Source organism: Portunus trituberculatus, chromosome 23 (genome assembly GCF_017591435.1).
Source record: "Portunus trituberculatus isolate SZX2019 chromosome 23, ASM1759143v1, whole genome shotgun sequence".
Taxonomy (NCBI): domain Eukaryota; kingdom Metazoa; phylum Arthropoda; class Malacostraca; order Decapoda; family Portunidae; genus Portunus; species Portunus trituberculatus.
Window position 1 is genome coordinate 5170001 of NC_059277.1, and position 18830 is coordinate 5188830.

At 41.9% G+C, this 18830-nt stretch overlaps 2 protein-coding genes across 3 annotated transcripts in view; both read right to left on the reverse strand.

Moving 5' to 3' along the window:
* LOC123507685 (hemicentin-2-like) overlaps window positions 1-977 on the reverse strand; it is a 190656-nt gene extending 189679 nt beyond the window's left edge. The window contains exon 1 of the mRNA XM_045260816.1: window positions 870-977. The gene's annotated coding sequence lies outside the window, so the exon portion shown is untranslated. The remainder of the gene's footprint in view (window positions 1-869) is intronic.
* Window positions 978-2474: 1497 nt separating this feature from the next.
* LOC123507895 (hemicentin-1-like) lies at window positions 2475-18027 on the reverse strand. Of its 2 annotated transcripts, XR_006675818.1 has the most exons (16): window positions 17555-18027; window positions 15912-16044; window positions 13984-14210; window positions 13282-13392; window positions 12480-12716; window positions 12095-12243; window positions 11405-11552; window positions 10329-10462; window positions 9809-9962; window positions 9015-9149; window positions 8545-8703; window positions 8057-8178; window positions 7070-7267; window positions 5891-5997; window positions 5101-5491; window positions 2475-4792 (listed from the first exon to the last, which is right to left on the reverse strand). XR_006675818.1 is itself a non-coding variant. In XM_045261183.1 (13 exons), the coding sequence occupies exons 1-13, from the start codon at window positions 17655-17657 to the stop codon at window positions 7251-7253; spliced, it is 1833 nt and encodes a 610-aa protein (XP_045117118.1). In that variant the 5' UTR covers window positions 17658-18027; the 3' UTR covers window positions 7168-7250. The 2 variants fall into 2 exon arrangements, 1 of the variants encoding a protein (XP_045117118.1); XM_045261183.1 differs by lacking the exons at window positions 2475-4792; window positions 5101-5491; window positions 5891-5997 and having other exon boundaries at window positions 7168-7271.
* Window positions 18028-18830: the final 803 nt, after the last annotated feature.

Consider the following 18830-nt stretch of genomic DNA (forward strand, 5'->3'; position numbering starts at 1 on the left):
TCTTTCAGATACATTTTAAAACAAAAGTCAAAAGCAATGTCAAAAAGTGATAAGATAAAATGACGCAAGATATCAAGGAAAAGTGAAAAGGCGAGGAAGCATGACAGGGGAGGTTTATTAATAACGTAAAGAATGCTAATAAGAAAAAAAATAATACAAGAAAACAAGGAAAAAAAAAAGCGTTCTCCTTCTGTAAAGAATAAACGAACAAGAGTCTCTAACCTAAAAATAAGCGAGCAAATAAAATACAAAACTAAATGAAACCGACATTTCCGCGCAAAAACTGAGACTGTCCTTTTTCCACCACGCGTGACACGAGGACATAACAACACTGTCCCTGCGATACGTTCTCTCCCGCTGATAAAAAGAAAATGGGATAGATCGGAGGTCCGTGTCAGTGTTGCCATGTCCGCGTCTCTTCTGTTAGTGAAAATAACTCAATTGATCGATCTGAATGTTGTCATCTGGGAATAGTAAAAGAAATTCACGGTTAAGTAATGGTCAGTGTTCAGAATAGTGTTATGAATAAGGCGTATGATCTCTCTCTCTCTCTCTCTCTCTCTCTCTCTCTCTCTCTCTCTCTCTCTAACAAACTATACCCACTACCACCACCACCATTATCAGCAGAACAGTCAACACCACGCTTCTCAAATTCTCATTACCAACAAAGTCTGTCACGCTTACCACCACCACCACCACCACCACGGAAGACAAGGCGACCTGCTTACGTGTATAGCAAGCCGCCAGAACACGAGAGGAAAGGTGACACGAGACAGCGCATTAGTTATCCCTCATTATCAGTATCATCCTACCACGCCTGACATAAATGGTAACTGCATCGTATCAAGAAACACTTCATTAACACTTACTTAAGATCCTGGCGCTGGTAATGCCCCTGGAACTTGATAAAATACGAAAACACTAGAGTAATGTCACTGCGTTTTCCTCTTCATATGGTATCGTGAGGAGAGAGCGGGGATGGAGGGAGGCTGGGGCCCTGGGGGTGAACTTTAGGGATTCAACAGTGACGTCTGTTTCGAGTGGGTGAAGCTTCGACTCACTGGCTTGTGCTGAAAAATTGTGATGTGATTTGGCGTGTGTGTGTGTGTGTGTGTGTGTGTGTGTGTGATGGAAGTTCATATGTATATAGTCGATATGGAAGCTTAACATTAGATATATTCATAGGTAAAGGTAAATTGAGAATAGATATGCATGTTTTATAGACACGGTTTTGCTTGTTCTTTGTGGCTTCTCTTATGTTATGTTCTTGTGTCCTCATGTTCCAAAAGCTAAAAAATTTACAAAGGAACATAATAGCTGGATATAGAAACGCGTCTTTAATACGTATAAGGAGTCATGTGTAACCTTGTTTGTTCCTTGTATCTTCCTTTATGTTCTTATGTTATGTTCCCATGCTCTTACACTACTTCACCACCACCACAACCTTCAGCTCGCCATCACCAGCGCGACCCCAAATCGCTGACAAAACCCGGAGTCTGGCGCGGAGGTAATTATACTTGGCAAACTAAGGGATAAACTTTGCCTTAAGTTCGCGTCGTGTACAGTTACGAAGTTGCGTGAGGAGGAATATGTGGCCGGATTTCCTCTTGACGCTGGCGATTCTGGTAGGAAACGTTTCGAGGTTCTTACGTGACTTTGGGTGAAAACTCACCAGGAAACTTTGCGTGGCTTCTTCCCGGCCAGCTATGAGGTAATGATATCAAGTTAAGGCAATAATGATTTGAAGCAGGACTGAGATCACGTGAGAGAGGGTAAGAGAAGGTAAAATATAAGGAATGATATTAGTTTAAAGTAATAAGGTTACAGGAGAAATGAGATTACGTGATAGTTGGCAGGGTAAGGTAAAGGATGGAGAAAGAATGACGCTATGTTAAGGTAATAATGATTTGTAGTAGAGATGAGATTACTGAGGAATACTATGGGAAAGTGAATTAAAAAATTAAATTAGGTTAAGAAATGGGATTACGTGTGAAACGGTAAAGTAGTGAATGAAATAGAGAATAATAATTTGCAGTAGAGATGAGACTGGAATAGTGAGGGGAAGCACAGTGGGAGATGACAGTAAGTTGAGTAAATAAATAATTTCACCTGGAATGGGATTACGTGAATGGTACGGTGAGGTAAAGTTACGGGAATGTGTTGTACCATCGCGTGGCCTCAGTGTTCACCTATGTTTCTTTGAAGTGGAAGTCTCTTTACATTGGAGCCTGTAGTGGATAATGCAATGGACACGCTGACACTAGAACACAGAAACAAGAGGACACTGGGACACTAGCGTATCTTGAAAGCATTAACATTAGACATTAGATATACTCACCATTAACATGGAAAGTAAATCATGTATGTATTATATTTCAGCATATTTGTTGGGTTCATCTTAGTAAGACTTTCTTTTTATGTAAACCTTTATATTCTTGTGCTACATAAAATACATGAATAAGAATGTTCAAAGGTTCAAATATCTACCTCAGTTTATTATTCCAGGTTTTTTTTCAGGTACCAATTCTTCTACCAAGCTTTTAATCCACAAACTTAGACTGACTTCTCTGAATACGCGTAGACTTTAATAACAAATAAGCCCTAGAAAGATGTCGACTCCATGCTTGCCCATCCAGCATTGCCACATCACATACATGCACTACCACAGAGTACACCCTTGATATAACACACAAACACACTCAAACCCAGACCGAAAACTCGATAGCTTTTAGTAGATATAAGAAAAGAAAAACTAAGGCAAATTACTCCCTGGGAAACCTCACACAACATTATAGCATAACAACTACGACTTCAATGATAAAAAATGCAAATATAGGTTAGATAGCCATACAATAGTTCGTTTTCTTACACAAGAGCATCAGCAAGGTGTTTTATGGGTGGCTTAGGTATTCTGATATTGAGCCCTTCGTAAGACAGAACAATGGAGGTGCACGCTACACGCTTAATGTAAGAAACAACGGGTTTATTTAACACTATCACCTGTTTTGTTTATATACATGTTTTCCAAATATCAGAGAGAGAGAGAGAGAGAGAGACTAGTAGTAGTAGTTATTGTTGTTGTTGTTCCTCGTTCATATAATATTTTAACATTAACACAAATAAACTGGTAAATCAAAATACAATAGTTTGTCTCATTGTAACGAGATGTCACGAGATTCACTTTTGAATGTATTACCATTACTAATTTTTATACCTTACACTAGATAGGATTAGAATTAATAACATCTGCAATTGTCTTCTGATCTCTATAATTTTTGTACACTGACAGCTAAAAGGCTTAAGTACATTCTATAAGTGTATAATATTACCACTTTACTTACATACTTCTACTAATTAAGGCAACAATCACGTCTGACCTTTTTTAAAATATTTTATCTATTCTCTCTTGCCTACATACAGATCAATCCATTTACTACTAAAGATGACTTCAAGGTACAGAAAAGTCACTCATTATTAGTTAAAAAGGCGTAAATGGTGAGAGAGTAACAGGGTACAAGGTAGTGATGATTCTTATACCGTCACAATTATCAGCTCACAGGCAACACTACACTGTATAACTTGCACCTGTCGCCACACTCCTGACAACGCCTGTAACTTCCACTTCACTAGCTACTACTAGAATCGTGAAAATACACTTTAAAATTCCAATATCTTCCACTATTACTATTACTATTAATAAAACACATTACAAAAACCTTGGAACTCAATGATTTCTACTAAAACATGCTGAAAATAAAATAATCATCAAATTATCATGAAAGAACACAATAGGTTTCAATGCTACATATTGAATTATCACTTAAATCATGAGCACATTATTGAAAACATGATAGCTTTCAGTGGATTATGTTAAACTGTCTCTTCAATCATGAAAATATCTTTAAAAACGCCAAGAAAACTCTTGAACCTCTTACACTATCACTTGAACCATGATCACGGTCTTAAAACCCAGTAATTTCACCGGAACCTCTTAAACAATCAGTGGAATCGAGGAGACTCTCGAGAACACCATTACCTTTTACTACAGCCTTGTTCAAGAAGGCAAGATAAGACACCGAAGCCTCTGTGAATAAAATCCTGGATAATTCGTGTTGCTTATGATCTAAGGCACAAGATATTGGTTCACGAATGTTCTGCAAGTTCTGTGTAGATTCAAGACTTTCTCAGTGCCCAAAGTAGTACCTGCCAGCGACTTTTCCAAATACATAGTTTATTATCGTGTTTATTTTCATATTCTTCACTTGCTTCTTGCTTTCTTTCTAAGATTCGCAAAATTATCGTACTTTTTGTTTTTCGAACTAAATCTTTTCTAAAGTACTTATTCTATATGATTTTAGTTAATTTCAAACCATTACTAGATTTTTCTCTTTTTTACATCTTTTATTTTTACAATTTGCAATTAATTCTTTTTTTCTCTTTCTAAGTATCCTCTTCCTTCTTATCCTTCAGTTTCTACCTCTCTCTCAGCCTCCTCTTTATCTGCCACTCGCTGGACACCCCCTTCTCTCTCTCTCTCTCTCTCTCTCTCTCTCTCTCTCTCTCTCTCTCTCTCTCTCTCTCTCTGACTAGTTCCTGCAAATGAGAACTTCCCCACTTCACCAAAACAAATACAAATGAACCATTTTCTCTTCAGCGTAGCCGTCAGTTCCTCGAATAGTCACAGTTCAGTACACAGCGAGCAGCCTTGAGTGTTGTCCGCCGCCCCGCTGACCAGACCGCCTCGCCTCTCCTTCTCTCGCCCGAATGTCTTCCTCGGTACTGCATCGTCACTCTGTAGCGGAAGAAAACGAGAAATATGTTTCTCCCTCCTATTCCTATTAATACTACTACTTCCACTACAACAATAATAACAACAATTACCACTACTACTACTACAATAACAACAATTGCTACTACTACTACTACTACAACAATAAGAAAAAAAACTACTACTTCTACTACTACTACTGCTACTACTACTACTATAACAACAATTGCTATTACTACTACTACAACAATAAGAACAAAAGCTACTACTACTACTACTACTACTACTACTACTACTACTACTACAACTACTACGATCCTTTCTACCTTTACCTCTCCGTGAGTCGCCATTAAGGAGACCCTCGCGGGCAGATAGCCGACTGACTTCTGACGGAGGTGGATGTAGAAAATAGCATCACTCCCTCCTTCCCTGGCATTGTCCGCCTCCTGCTCCTCCTTCTCCTGCGGGGGCGCTGACGCAGAGGTAAATCCCTCCTCCTCCTCACAGCACAGGTGGCTAAGGCAGTAAGGACTAAAATAGCACCTAGAAACATAACAAAGACGACCAGTTTGAAAGTTCCTGTGCTCTCGAAAACCCAGGTGTCCTCAATTCCTTGCCACGTGTCACCTTCTGTACCGGCGACCTTCCCTCCTTCAGTGCCTCCGTCAGTAGTGTTTCCAGGGTGTTTTAGGGCTACGATTTGCTTCTGTGGGTGCGTACTGGCTGGAATGTTTGGAGAGATTGAATGTATTAGTTTTATTAGCACCATAAGCGGCAGGGAAGCTATAAAAAGGAGTGAAATGGTGAGAAAAATGGGTAATTGACGGGCCACGTTGACGGAAACTTCGCTGCCAACTCCAATAATCAATGAAAGGGAGAAGAGAGCAATGGAGAAAAAGGCTAATGATGCTTTTTATTCTCTCTCTCTCTCTCTCTCTCTCTCTCTCTCTCTTTACGAATAAAGGATAATACGTGGTCCATTATCCCATCACTTATTTTTTTTCTCATTTTCGACGTATAAAAAATGAAAAAAAAAAAACGATACTACTGTAATATTAAGAGGCACACACCTCCAGACAGACAAACAGACAGACATACAGACAGACAGACAGGCATACTTACCGTCTTTCAAGGTGTGGGCGCTAAGGACAGTGGGCGGACTGGTAACACCCTCACTCCACGCCCTCACCTCCACCACAAACTGCCAACCCGCCCGCAGACCACCCACACTGGAGAGAGAGAGAGAGAGAGAGAGAGAGAGAGAGAGAGAGAGAGAGAGAGAGAGAGAGAGAGAGTGTGTGTGTGTGTGTGTGTGTGTGTGTGTGTGTGTGTGTGTGTGTGTGTGTGTGTGTGTGTGTGTGTGTGTGTGTGTGTGTGTGAAGAATTTATAATAAAAAGTAGAAAAAATAAATGGTTGAGAGAGAGAGAGAGAGAGAGAGAGAGAGAGAGAGAGAGAGAGAGAGAGAGAGAGAGAGAGAGAGAGAGAGAGAGAGAGAGGAAGAAATTATAATAAAAAGTAGAAAAGAATTAAATGGATGAGATAATGTGGAGATGGATTGAAGTGGTTGAGTGGATATTTTTTTTTTTTTTTTTTTTACGTTAATGCCTATAGCGTCTGTAGGCACACTTGAAGAGTGTATGGGAAGCGCTGTTCAGCTTCCGCCTATTAGTGGCGCAGGCAATTTTATTAATAGTGGTACCCATATTAGGGCCCATATCACCCCCGAAGCTCATCTTGGGTGTTAGTAACCACCTAGAGCCTGGGTATCATGGTGACATGTAGGTAACTTTAAACCATTCGACAAATGGCAGTGTTTTAAGGCTGTACGTGGTGGGATTCGAACCTACGCGTGGACGTCTGCCCGATCCCACGCTCACCACCTTACCCACTACGCCACCGAGTAATATACAGAAAGGGCGAAGCGGAAAAGGTCACAATGAAATCACAAGAAAAATACCTAGGTAAGATTAATTAGCGAGACTAGTGTTCTGAAAAATAAAAATTGTCTATGAGAAAATGTGTTAAAGTGAAGAGACACAGACACGCAGACAAAAAAAAAAATAATAAAACAAGGAAGAAGAGCAAAGGAAAATATAGAAAAAGAATGACTGAAAGAGAAAGAAGTGGATGGAGAGAGAAAGAGAGAACAAAGGACGAGAAGACAAAAACTACAATGATGAATAGATTAATTGATAAAACAAAGAACATATGAATATGAATGAAAGGAAAACAAATGAATAGAAACTAAACTAAAATCTAAACGATAAACTAACACACAAACACACGCATTTGATTCTTACTGGAAAAACGGAAGATGAGCAGTAAGATTCTTCACTAAATCATTAACAAGATGCAAATGTCCTCCTCCTCCTCCTCCTCTCCTCCTCCTCCTCCTCCTCCTCCTCCTCCTCTTCCTCTTCTTGTTCTTCGTCATCCTTTGTCTTCTTTATCCAGTTATCCCTCTCACTCTTCTTCCTTCCGTTACTTCGTCTCCTCTCCTGCCTCGATTCAGGAAAGTAAAGGGAGATACGTTAACAAGTAGTGGAAAAAGTAGTAGTAGTAGTAGTAGTAGTAGTAGTAGTAGTAGTAGTAGTAGTAGTAGTAGTAGTAGTTGGTAATAGCAGTTAGTAGTAGTAGTAGTAGTAGTAGTAGTAGTAGTAGTAGTAGTAGTAGTAGTAGTAGTTATTGTTGTTGTAAATGTATTCGTGCATAGAATTAACAAGTAAAGCTATAATGTAAAGGAAGACACGATAAGTAGCTGTAGTAGTAGTAGTAGTAGTAGTAGTAGTAATGGTGGTAGTAGTAATGGTACAAGTAGGCTGGTCACGTCTATGGATATGGAAAGAAACGTGGTGAAAGAACAAAGTGATTAATATCTTGAATTCTCTTTATGCTAAGTGAAATAAGGTGATGCAAGTTTTGAGCACAATTTCACCGACACCAAAGAAATATTCGACTTGCTATTATCTTTCACCACACACAACTTTTCCACATTAGCGTTCTCTGATTGATAAGAAAAAACAGCGTCAAGATTTAATTAACAGTCAAAAAGAATAGAAGCCTTGTTAACTTAATTATCAATACAGCACCAATTAAGATCCCATCTCACTTTTTAAGACCTTTCAGTACCAGTAACTTTACTTTCCCACCTTAATATTCTCTGATTGATAAGAAAAATCAGCGTCAAGGTTTAATTAGCAGTGAAAGTAGTTATAAATAGAAGCCTTACTAACAAATTATCGATAAAACACCAATCGAGTCCCAGGCAGAGTTCAGAACGTGCTTACCTTTGTATACACTGATAGACTATACAAGACACCAGACGCAGACACCACCTCGCTGCACGCCACTGTGAACCCGGAGGTGGTGTGTTCAGTAACGCTGCAGCCCCGCAGGTCACCGAGAGCTCCTGAGAAGTGTGGAAAAGGTGAGGTTAGAGGTCAGAGGGGGGATAGGATGAAGAAGAAGGGTTGGAGGTGAAAGGATAGAGATGTGGACTTATGAGAGGAGGCTGACGGTGGTATGCAGAGAAGAGTAAAAGTAAATGGGAAACAGATTATGGAAAGAAGTGAAGAGAAAGAGGATAGAACATAGAAATGAAGGAAGAAGAGGAAGAGGAGGAAATGGACATGAGAAAAAGATGGAAATAAAGAATACTCGATTTACAGAAAATGCACACACACAAAAATAAATAATATGGAACAAAAATATATTAGATAAGTAAGAAAGAACATCTAAAAACAAAAATTAGTATTCCACACATCCCCATTCTTACTGTAGGTGCGAACGGTGAGTATGCAGGGTGTGTGCTGCGTGCCCACGATGTTTTTTGCCCAGCACCACACCTCCAGCTGCCCCGCCACGCTCCGTAGTGTGTAGCGCCCCGTTAGGCCCTCCCCCCGCCGCGCCGTCAGGAGGCGAGTGAGGGAACCGTCTGTGGGAGAAAGGAGAGGCATACATTTGGCTTATTCATGTTTTGCTACTTTTTTTTTCATTTCTGTTTCATATTTAGTTTCTTTCTGTCCAATGGGAAACTTTTAAATGGAACTGAGAAAGAAACTAAAAAAAAAAATCTTACAAGTAATTTGAAAACCAACCAAACAAAAAATACTAAGCAAGAAGCGTAAAAACAAGTGAAAACAGAAAAAAACCAAAACAAGTCAGGAGAGAAAAAATTAAAATAAACAACGGAAAACTTCAACACCTACAAAAACCACAACACTTGAATGGACACCTGTGGCTCACCTGTGGCGTTCCTAAGGGCCCAAGTGAAGGTGAGGGGCGCTGGCAGGGCCTCCACGCGGCACCTCAGAGTCACGGCACCGCCCTCCTCCACCTCGTACTGCTGAGAGGCTGAATCTGAGGCACACACCGGCCTGACTGTGGAGGAGGAGGAGGAGGAGGAGGAGGAGGAAGAGGAGGAGGAGGAGGAGGAGGAGGAGGAGGAGGAGGAAGAGGGAAGGAGGAGGAGGAAGAGGGAAGGAGGAGGAGGACGAGGAAGAGGAGGAGGAGGAGGAGGAGGAGGAGGAGGAGGAGGAGGAGGAAGAAGGAAGGAGGAGGAGGGAAGGGGAAGGAGGAGGAGGGAGAGGGAAGGAGGAGAGGAAGAGGAAGAGGAGGAGGAGGAGGAGAGGAGGAGGAGGAGGAGGAGGAGGAGGGAGGAGGAAGACGAGGAGGAGGAGAAGGAAAAGAGGTGGAGTTCAAAAAATAAGAACAAAAAGAAAAAGAGGAGGATGAGGAAGAAAAGAGAAAAAGGAGTCCAAAGAATAAGAATAAAAAGAAAAAAAAGGAGGAGAACGAGGAGGAGGAGAAGAGGAGGAGGAGTAAGAGGAAGAAGAGGAGGAGTAAGAGGAGGAGGAGGGGGAAGAGTGAAGGAAAGAAATTATTCGAGGAAGAACAGAAAAGCGAGGAGTCAGAAAAGGAAGAGGAATATGAAAAAAAGAGAAAAAAAATCAGCATACCAAAAATCAAATGTAAAAAATATATAGAAAACGCAATCTCTCTCTCTCTCTCTCTCTCTCTCTCTCTCCTCACCGCCTTACACAACACGGCCAGATGAAGGGCGTTGCTCTGGCCGTCCCCCTCCACGTTGCTTCCCACGCAGGTGTACAAGCCCCCGTCAGGCGCCGTCACGTTACCGAGGCGCAGGGTGACGTTAGAAGTGACGCCCTCCTGGGACTGACGCACCGGCCGACCCTGCAGTAGTAGTAGTGGTGGTGGTGGTGGTGGTTTTAGTCATGGTTGTGATGTAACATACGTAGTACAAGAGGAGGAGGAGGAGGAGGAGGAGGAGGAGGAGGAGGAGGAGGAGGAGGAGGAGGAGGAGGAGGAGGAGGAGGAGGAGGAGATGAAGGTAGAAGAGGAGATGAAAGAATAGAAGGAGGAGGACAAGGAGGAGGAGAAAAAATAAAAATACAACAACAAAAACAACAATAAAAAACGTAATAAGAAGAAACAAGAAACAGAAAAGGTGAGAAAAACAGCAACAAACATTTTTTCCATTCCATCCTGAAACCAACAAACTCAGACCAGACTTCCCGCCACTCTCTTCTCTCAACTTACATTATGGAACCAGGCGACACTGAAGGCAGGTGGGTTGGCCTCGAGGTGACAGGAGAGGGTGACGGAGCTTCCCTGGGGCACCGCGGCAGACTCTCCTTTATTTCCCGGCGCACTCAAGGTGACCACGGGCACGACTGCTCCTCCGACAAGCACCAGAAGACCCCGATGAGTAGAGATTGTGAAATATGAAGGATGTTTGATTTTTTATGGTGATTGGTGGTTTGTTAAGAGTAATTGTCTCCTTTTATCTTGATTTTTTTACTGTCAGGTAAATTAAATTCTCATGTTTATCTTGAATTTTTTTTTTTTTTTGTCGTGGGATTTTATGAAAGATCCTTAATTTTGACAATGTAACTATCATGTTTTGTTGATCTTGATATTTCTTGGGATTTATATTTTGTTGATGAAAAAAAAACTGTTACAAAGAGCACGGAAATGGAGAATAAAATATGTACTGAGAAAAAACTAACCTTATGTAAGAAGTGGATGAAAAAACGAGTGAAAACTAGTGAAATATTTTGACAGCTGGTGAAATATTTTGACAGCGCGCGCACACACACACACACACACACACACACACACACACACACACACACACATTACGAACAACTAACCTAGCATTCTCACTACTAAGCAATACCACAGGAGAGAAAAACCCACAACAGGAACCGTCTATAACACCAACAACTGAACCAAACACTTCAACCAACATCAGAATCCCACAATACGGTAACTCACTAAAGAAAATCAAATCAAAACGCCCTTTCTTACCAACCACATCCCCACAGCACAGAAAAACATACATCATTCAATCACACACTCACAGTCTAAGATGGAACCATTAAGGACCATGACGTGTTTCCATACTCATTCTGGTTACTATTTGGTGACTTTATACAGCTTCAGAAACTTATGCGGGGGATTAGAATATTGAAGACTGTGGCAATTAATCTTCTGACCTCCGTAGACCTTTCCTAATGTCAATAAAATGGTCTAATCTTACACAATCTCAAGGTAAAAAATGTGTCCCAGTATTGAAGGAGTTAAGGACCAGTAGTAAAGAAAACGGGACTCACAATGGACAGAGAGGCAGAGGGTGTGCTGTAGAGCGTAAGAGGGCAAGGTAGGACTGTACGCTCGGCATTCCAACACCTCCCCGTCATCAGTATACTGCGGCATCACCCTCAGCGTACTGACACTCACATTGCCCCGCTCCTGAAGGTGCTAAGGGAGGGAAAGAGAGAGAGAGAGATGCATTGTTTTCTCATCGTATTCTCACCAAATTGGCCGTAAGTGGGAGGAACAAGGGAAATACAGAAAGAGATAAGTGAAAGAAAGGCGAAGAGAGCAGGACATGAAAGGGGATGTGGTGCAGATGAAGGAGGAAAGAAGCGGGATAAAATACGGAGTGTGGAAAGAAGGGATGGATGGGGAGAGATGTATAAAATTACGGAGAAAAGAAGACAAGGGGAATGGAGGAAAAATTAAGCAGAGAAAAAGGTTTGGAAAGGAAAATACAATGGAAATTAGATGAGAGAGAGAGAGAGAGAGAGAGAGAGAGAGAGAGAGAGAGAGAGAGAGAGAGAGAGAGAGAGAGAACGTGACAGGGGTAAGACAAACAAAGAATGGAACCTGGACATAAAAAGAAATAAAAGAAACACTACCATACTTTTCTTACATATGAGAATAATACACTAGACTTTTATTTTCTCGTGTAGGAAGAAAACATATTAGTCTGTGTGTGTGGGGGGGGGGAGGGCACGTACCGAAGTGTGTGTGTCCAGATAGCGTTCATTCAACCTCCACTGGAAAACTGGAGGCGGAGAGGAGCCCACCACCACACACCTGAAGGAAGTCACCTGGCCTGCTGTCACCCACTCCCCCGGCGCCTCCAGCCTCACCTCCAGGGGCGCCACTGTCAGAAGGAAGAAGAAAACGTGCAACTGACGGAGGTGTTCATGTTTGTTCGTCGTTCTTTTTTATCAGGTGTCTATGTAAGGCTCATGGTAAATATAGTGGTGGTGGTGGTGATGCAGTTAGAGTTAGTAGTGTAGTAGTGGTAGTAGTAGTAGTAGTAGTAGTAGTAGTAGTAGTAGTAGTAGTAGTAGTAGTAGTAGTAGTAGTAGTAGTAGTAGTAGTAGTAACACTTACAGTTAAGCTTCAGAAGAGCAGTAACAGTGAAAAGATGGTGGCCGTCACCACCACTGCCATCATCGTCACCATCGTGGAAGGAGGAGGCGTTGAAGGAGGAGCAGGTGACGGAAGTGTGGAGGAGGTCACGGGTCACCACGAAACTAACCTCTGTTCTGGACACCCGCCCTCTGACCAATGACTTAGACTCCTTCCAATTCCCTGCTACCCCGCCCCATACAAGGCGAGGGGGAGGTTCTGTAAATATTATAATTCATTACATATTTCTAAACCACCACGTGCGCTCTATTTTGTGTCCTAAATCTACTTTTTCCTTTCTCATTCCTTCTTTAATTCTGTTTTTCCTGTTTCTTCTTTTTATTTCGCTTCGTTTATTTGTTCATCTTAATCTTCCTTTTCTTCTTCTTTCGTGTTATTTCTATCTTTCAATCTCTTTCCAATTTTTTATTTTTCTCTTTCTTGTCCTTCTTCTCTCTCCTTCATTCAACTCCTTCTCTTGTCTCTTCTATTTTTTTTCAATATATCCTCTCCCTGTTTCCTCTTTCTCTGCTCTCTTTCCTTCACTTTTACTCTCTATTTTCCCTCTAAATTCTTTGTATATATCCTTCCCTCCTACCGCTACGATTTCCTTTCCAAACCCTTTCGTCAACTTTCATATTCAATTTTTCACTATTCGATTCTATTCTTCCAATCTAACTTCAATTGCTTCCCATTCTTTCCCTCTTTCTTTCTGCTCCTCCCTTCTAATTCTTCCATACACTCGTCTCTCCATCCTATCCCTTCTCTTCCCTTCATCACTTACCCCCAGCGGCCTCGCACACCATCCTCACAGAGTCTCCTTCCTCGTAGGGACCAACCGGACCCTCCAAGCGGCGTCCAGAGTCGTCCTGCAGCCTTGGGTATCCTGAAGGGTCTGCAGGATTGACAGAAGTTGAAGGAGATGATTGTTAAAGTATTTCTGCAGTATTTTTCTATTTGTAGTTTGATTTCTTTTTCGTTTTCTGTGTGTGTGTTGTGGTGTGTGTGTGTGTGTGTGTGTGTGTGTGTGTGTGTGTGTGTGTGTGTGTGTGTGTGTGTGTGTGTGTTATTTTGTGTATTCTCTCTCTCTCTCTCTCTCTCTCTCTCTCTCTCTCTCTCTCTCTCTCTCTCTCTCTCTCATTTCGTTTGATAATATTTGATTTTATTGACTTATTCATTTTTTTTTTTTCAAACCATCACCACAACACAACAGCTACAACAACCTAACCACCAGCACCACAATCATAACAACACCAACCATATCAACAACAACAACAACAACAACCACATAAACAACAACAACTACAACTATAACTAAAACAACACCAACAACAACAACAACAACAACAACAACATCAAGAACAGCAACAACTACTACAACTACGACTAAAACAATAACTACAACTATAACTAAAACAACAACCACAACAACAACCATATCAACAACAACAGCAACAACTACAACAACAACAACAACAACACTCACCCACAACACTAAGAGCAACACGCTGACTCCAGGAAGGCGCAGCGCGGAAGTGCACCACACATCTATACACGCCCTCGTCCCGCCCATGCACGCCCACGATCACCAGGTGGGCGGAGGAGGCGGTAGTGTTGAGCCATGCCCGACCCGCCCCGCCCCACGCCCTCTCGTCCGCCCACTGCCGCCCCTCGACTGCGGTGGTGGTGTTGTGGGTGGGGCGAGAATCGTAGCTGTAAATAAAGGGAGAGAAGACTGTAGGAGTTGTATTTATTCATTTTTTTTTTCATCCTGTTTTGTACTAGTCATTCGTATCCTTATATTCACCTTAGCAGTGCAAAATGTATTCGTATGATTTATTTTGTGTAGTGTATATTCTAACGCAACGTATCATTCTATTTCACAATGTCGCTATGTCGCTGTATTGCATTCTGTATGTTTTTTTTTTTTTTATCACTCTCTCCGTCTGTAAAATTGATAACGTCCGTCTCTATTCTCTTCTCTCCTTAATCTCTTCGTATTTTCCATTAATTTAATTTCCGTTGCTGCATTTATTTTTGGCCTTCGGAATTTTCATATTGAAGTTACGACGTGTTCATCTCTCTCTCTCTCTCTCTCTCTCTCTCTCTCTCTCTCTCTCTCTCTCTCTCAAATCGATAGTCTGGCCTAGTGTCCTCCTCGGCATCACCTGCGTCGCCACTTTTTCATCGGCAAACACACAGTAACACTCACAACAATCACCATTTTATACCCAAGAAACGTCCCCGCCAGAAATATTCGGAGCCAATATTTGTGCGAGGCGGTGGCGATGGAGACTTCAGCCCCACGTCGCCGCTTCCTTCGTCGCTACCTGCCCCCGTCGCGTCCCTCCCTTCGTCGTATTGTTCGCGTTGTCCCTTAAGCGATGTTCAAATAATACATACAACTCTGAAATCCATTGGTGAATATTCCTGACGATTCTGTAAGAGGAGGACGAAGAGGAGGAGGAGGAGGAGGAGGAAGAGGAAGAGGAACAAGACGTAAAGTGCAAGGGTGAGGAAGAACAGAAGGAAGAGGAGGAGGATGCACTGGTAGGTTAGAGAAAGGAGTTACAGAGATAGAAAGAGAAAAGAAAAGAGGTAGAGGAGGGATGGAAGAAGGAATATGAGAGGAGGAAAGAAAGGAGAGAAATAGAAGCAGAAAGGATGGAGAGAATACGAAACTGGAGGAAACAGAGAGAAGGAGAGGAAATGAGCTAGAGGAAATAGATACAGAGGAGAGACGAGGATAAAGCCGAGGGAAAAAAGAGAGAGAGAGAGAGAGAGAGAGAGAGAGAGAGAGAGAGAGAGAGAGAGAGAGAGAGAGAGAGAGAGAGAGAGAATGAGGAAAGGCATTGACTTCGCTGAACTGAACTGGAAATAAAACCGTGTCGTATTCCTGTAACATTCCGGTGAAAAAATGAAACGATAAAACAATGAATGCGGAACCGATCAGCTTCTCCCTCAGCCCAAATCGCGTGTCTCTTCCTGGAATCGCGAGCACCGCAACTTTCAGAATTAAATGGACGAGGACACCATACGCAATTACCTCTATTTACCTGTACAAGGAGAAGGAGGACTATGCAATCACCTGTATATACCTCTACAAGGAAGGAAACACTACGGAATTATCTGAATTTACCTGCATAAAGAGGGGAATACGACGCATTTATCTGTATTTACTTGTACAAGGAAGAGAGAGAGAGAGAGAGAGAGAGAGAGAGAGAGAGAGAGAGAGAGAGAGAGAGAGAGAGACCCTATGTAATTAGGTAGATTGAACCGCAAAAATGATGAAATGAAAAAGATGAAAATATGTAATTACTTCCATTTACCTGTACAAGGGGCGCAGGGCCATGTATCTGTCTATACAAGGAAAGAAAGATTACGGAATTACTTTTAAGGATAACACAGCCGTACCTGTAGGCGGGAGTGACGGAGGAGTCCCTGTACCATAGCACCAGCAAGGGGGGCTCGAAGGGATGGCCGGAGGTAATGGCGCAAGGCAGGTAGGCTGTTGCTCCGCGTCGCGCCGCTACCACCACCATGGACCCTGACGGAGGAAAGAAAATGGTAAGATTCCAACAGCTAAATGGAGGAGATATTGTAGGAACCTGACGGAAGAAGTGCAAGAAATGTGAGATTACAATAACCTCATAGAGAAGACATTATTGAGACCCTGAATGAAAAAGTGTGAGAAAGAAAAGTATGATTTCCAACAGCCATACAGAGAAGACGAACATTACAAGGACCTGACGGAAGAAGTGTAAGAAATGTGAGATTACAATGACCACCAAAGGAGTTAATGACGCGGCTACGTGCGTCAGTCTCAATGGACACACTGCGGCCATGACCGTGCCTTCCTGTGTGTGTCAGTCATTGGTGCACAGCGGATCATTCACTCGAGGGCGATAGATAAACAAAAAATATACATTCGAATCACTCTTCATGACAACAATACTTAATCTCAGGTGAAATTCTATGCTTCATCATTATCTGGATCATTATCATCACATTCTATACCTAACCTGACCTAGCCACATACATAAAGATAGATAAAAAGATAAAAATAAGAGGGTAGATGATAAGAGCTTGCATATGGAAGATAACACGAGGAATCTTATCATACTTCATTATATACATCATTATCGTCGCTTTCAACATCTAACCTAACTTAAACCTAATAGTAGCGTACCACATCCAATGCACTATAGATAATGCCATACGGGAAAAAAGGAACGGTGACTGAAATGAGGTCGCAAAAATGAGAAGACGAGGAGTAAGCTTTGCATATTTCATCATTATTTGCATCAAGTCTAACCTAGCCGCGTACAGTCACTGCCAAAAAGTTTGTTCAAGTTCCGTATTTTTTCCACTAATTCAACCTTTTCGTCTCAACCTTAAGCCAGTAAGTCCTCCGCTGCTCTGCCTGTCACCTTACAAAACCTGAGACGTGAAGAGAGATCAGATGACGTCAAACTGAAGGAAGATTATGCAGTGAAAGTAAGAGCATAAGGTTACAAGACTTCTGTGGCCGCTACTATACATTCTCCTAACTATAGTTCAGCCAGATAAGAGGAAGGGAATTTGATAAGGGATCGCAGAACAATAGGAACCTTATTTATGTTCTATCCTGTTTCTTACCTAACTATCACGTATATTTCCTCACAAGACTTCTGGCCGCCACTATATATTCTCCCAACCATAGATCAGACAGATAAAAGGGAGGGAATTTGATAAGAGATTGCAGAAAGGAGAACACTAGGAACCTTTTTTATGTTCTATCCTGTTTCTTACGTAACTATCACGTATATTTCCTTACAAGACTTCTGGACGCTACTATACATTCTCTTAATCATAGATCAGACAGATAAGAGGGAGGGAGTTTGGTAAGAGGTTGCAGAGAGGAGAACAATAGGAACCTTTTGCTATTCTGTCCTGTTTCTTACCCAACTGTCACTTATATTCCCTTAACTGTAGGTAAATATATAGAGATAAGAGAAAGGGAGGGTGAAAAGAGGTTACAAAGAGGAAGAGGACACGAGGAACCTTATCATACTCACCCTCCTCGCCGTGGTTCGAAGCGTTGGGGTCCGAGAGAAGCGCGGAGCTTCGAATCAGCAGTAGTAATAAGCTTGACCACAAGAGGCGCCACTTTCCCTTCATTTCTCCAGCTGGCCCTCTCTCTCTCTCTCTCTCTCTCTGATGCTTTTTTTTCACTTACTCGCTGTTCCTTTTCCAATTTCTTCGTTTCGTCATCGCAAATATCTTTTTTTTTTCTAATCCTCTATCGCTCCCAAGTCGCTCAGAAGATTTACCTAAAACTTTGTCCTCCACAGTCTCTACCACAAAATCCGCTCACATTCCCACAGCAGGTGTCAGATACAGCATTCCTCACTCCCCTCTACCATTTCCCTCACTCCCGCTTCAAGTTCTGACGCCGAAAACCGAACCATCTAACTTTCAATCCAAGTTTCACGAAGGAGAGGACACCAGCGTTCCTCTCCCTTCGGCGGCTCGAAGCAGACTGGCCCTGTATTCACCCAAACCACCTCATAACAACGTGCTGCCTTCCTTCCTCCCTCCCTCATCCCTTCCTCCTTTCTCCTACTCTTCTCCTTCACTACTCAGTCTCCAGTCACAAATATTAGATCTCTCATTCTTTTCACAGATTTTCTTTTCTTACTGCTCTCGTCTTTCATTCCTGCCCTCATTCCCTTCTTCCTCTTTTTTGTCCCTTCCATCTCTTCTCCGCGTCCTTCATTACTTAGTTTCTGTCTCACAAGTATCGGATATTTCATTTTTCTATCCATTTTTCTTTTTTTGACTTAGTGTTTCCTCCTTATATTCCTGTTTTTTTTATTAGTTTTCTTTTTTTACTCCACTCTTCCATCATTCATCTCCAACGCTCTCTCTTCCTTACCTCGCTCGCTCACTGCTAATTATTTTACAACTCTGAAATCTTTTATTTTCTCTGTTCTTTTCCTGACTTTTTTTTTATTCTTTCCCTCTTTCCCTACAGCATTCCTCTTCTTCATCTTCTTCATTTCTCATTTATATTTCATTTGTAATTTTTTTCATTCTCTCTCTCTCTCTCTCTCTCTCTCTCTCTCTCTCTCTCTCTCTCTCTCTCTCTCTCTCTCTCTCTCTCTCTCTCTCTCTCTCTCTCTCTCTCTCTCTCTCTTTAACTTCTCATATTTCATGGAGCGTAACTTTTAATTGTTTCTCTAGTTTTCTATTTTTTTTTCCAGACTCGCTTCAGTGCGCTGCGAGGCACGTGAAATAAGGGACTTTTTTTGCGTACCTCTCTCTTTTCTACTTTCTTTTATCGCATTGTCG

Excerpts from the sequence above, each read along its gene's own strand:
- LOC123507895 (XM_045261183.1), bottom strand. The coding sequence starts at position 17,657 with ATGAAGGGAAAGTGGCGCCTCTTGTGGTCAAGCTTATTACTACTGCTG. Across the intron at positions 14,211-15,911 it reads TCCGTCACTCCCGCCTACAG|CTACGATTCTCGCCCCACCC; the intron begins GTACGGCTGTGT and ends CTTTATTTACAG. Across the intron at positions 12,244-12,479 it reads TGCTCTTCTGAAGCTTAACT|TGGCGCCCCTGGAGGTGAGG; the intron begins GTAAGTGTTACT and ends TCCTTCTGACAG.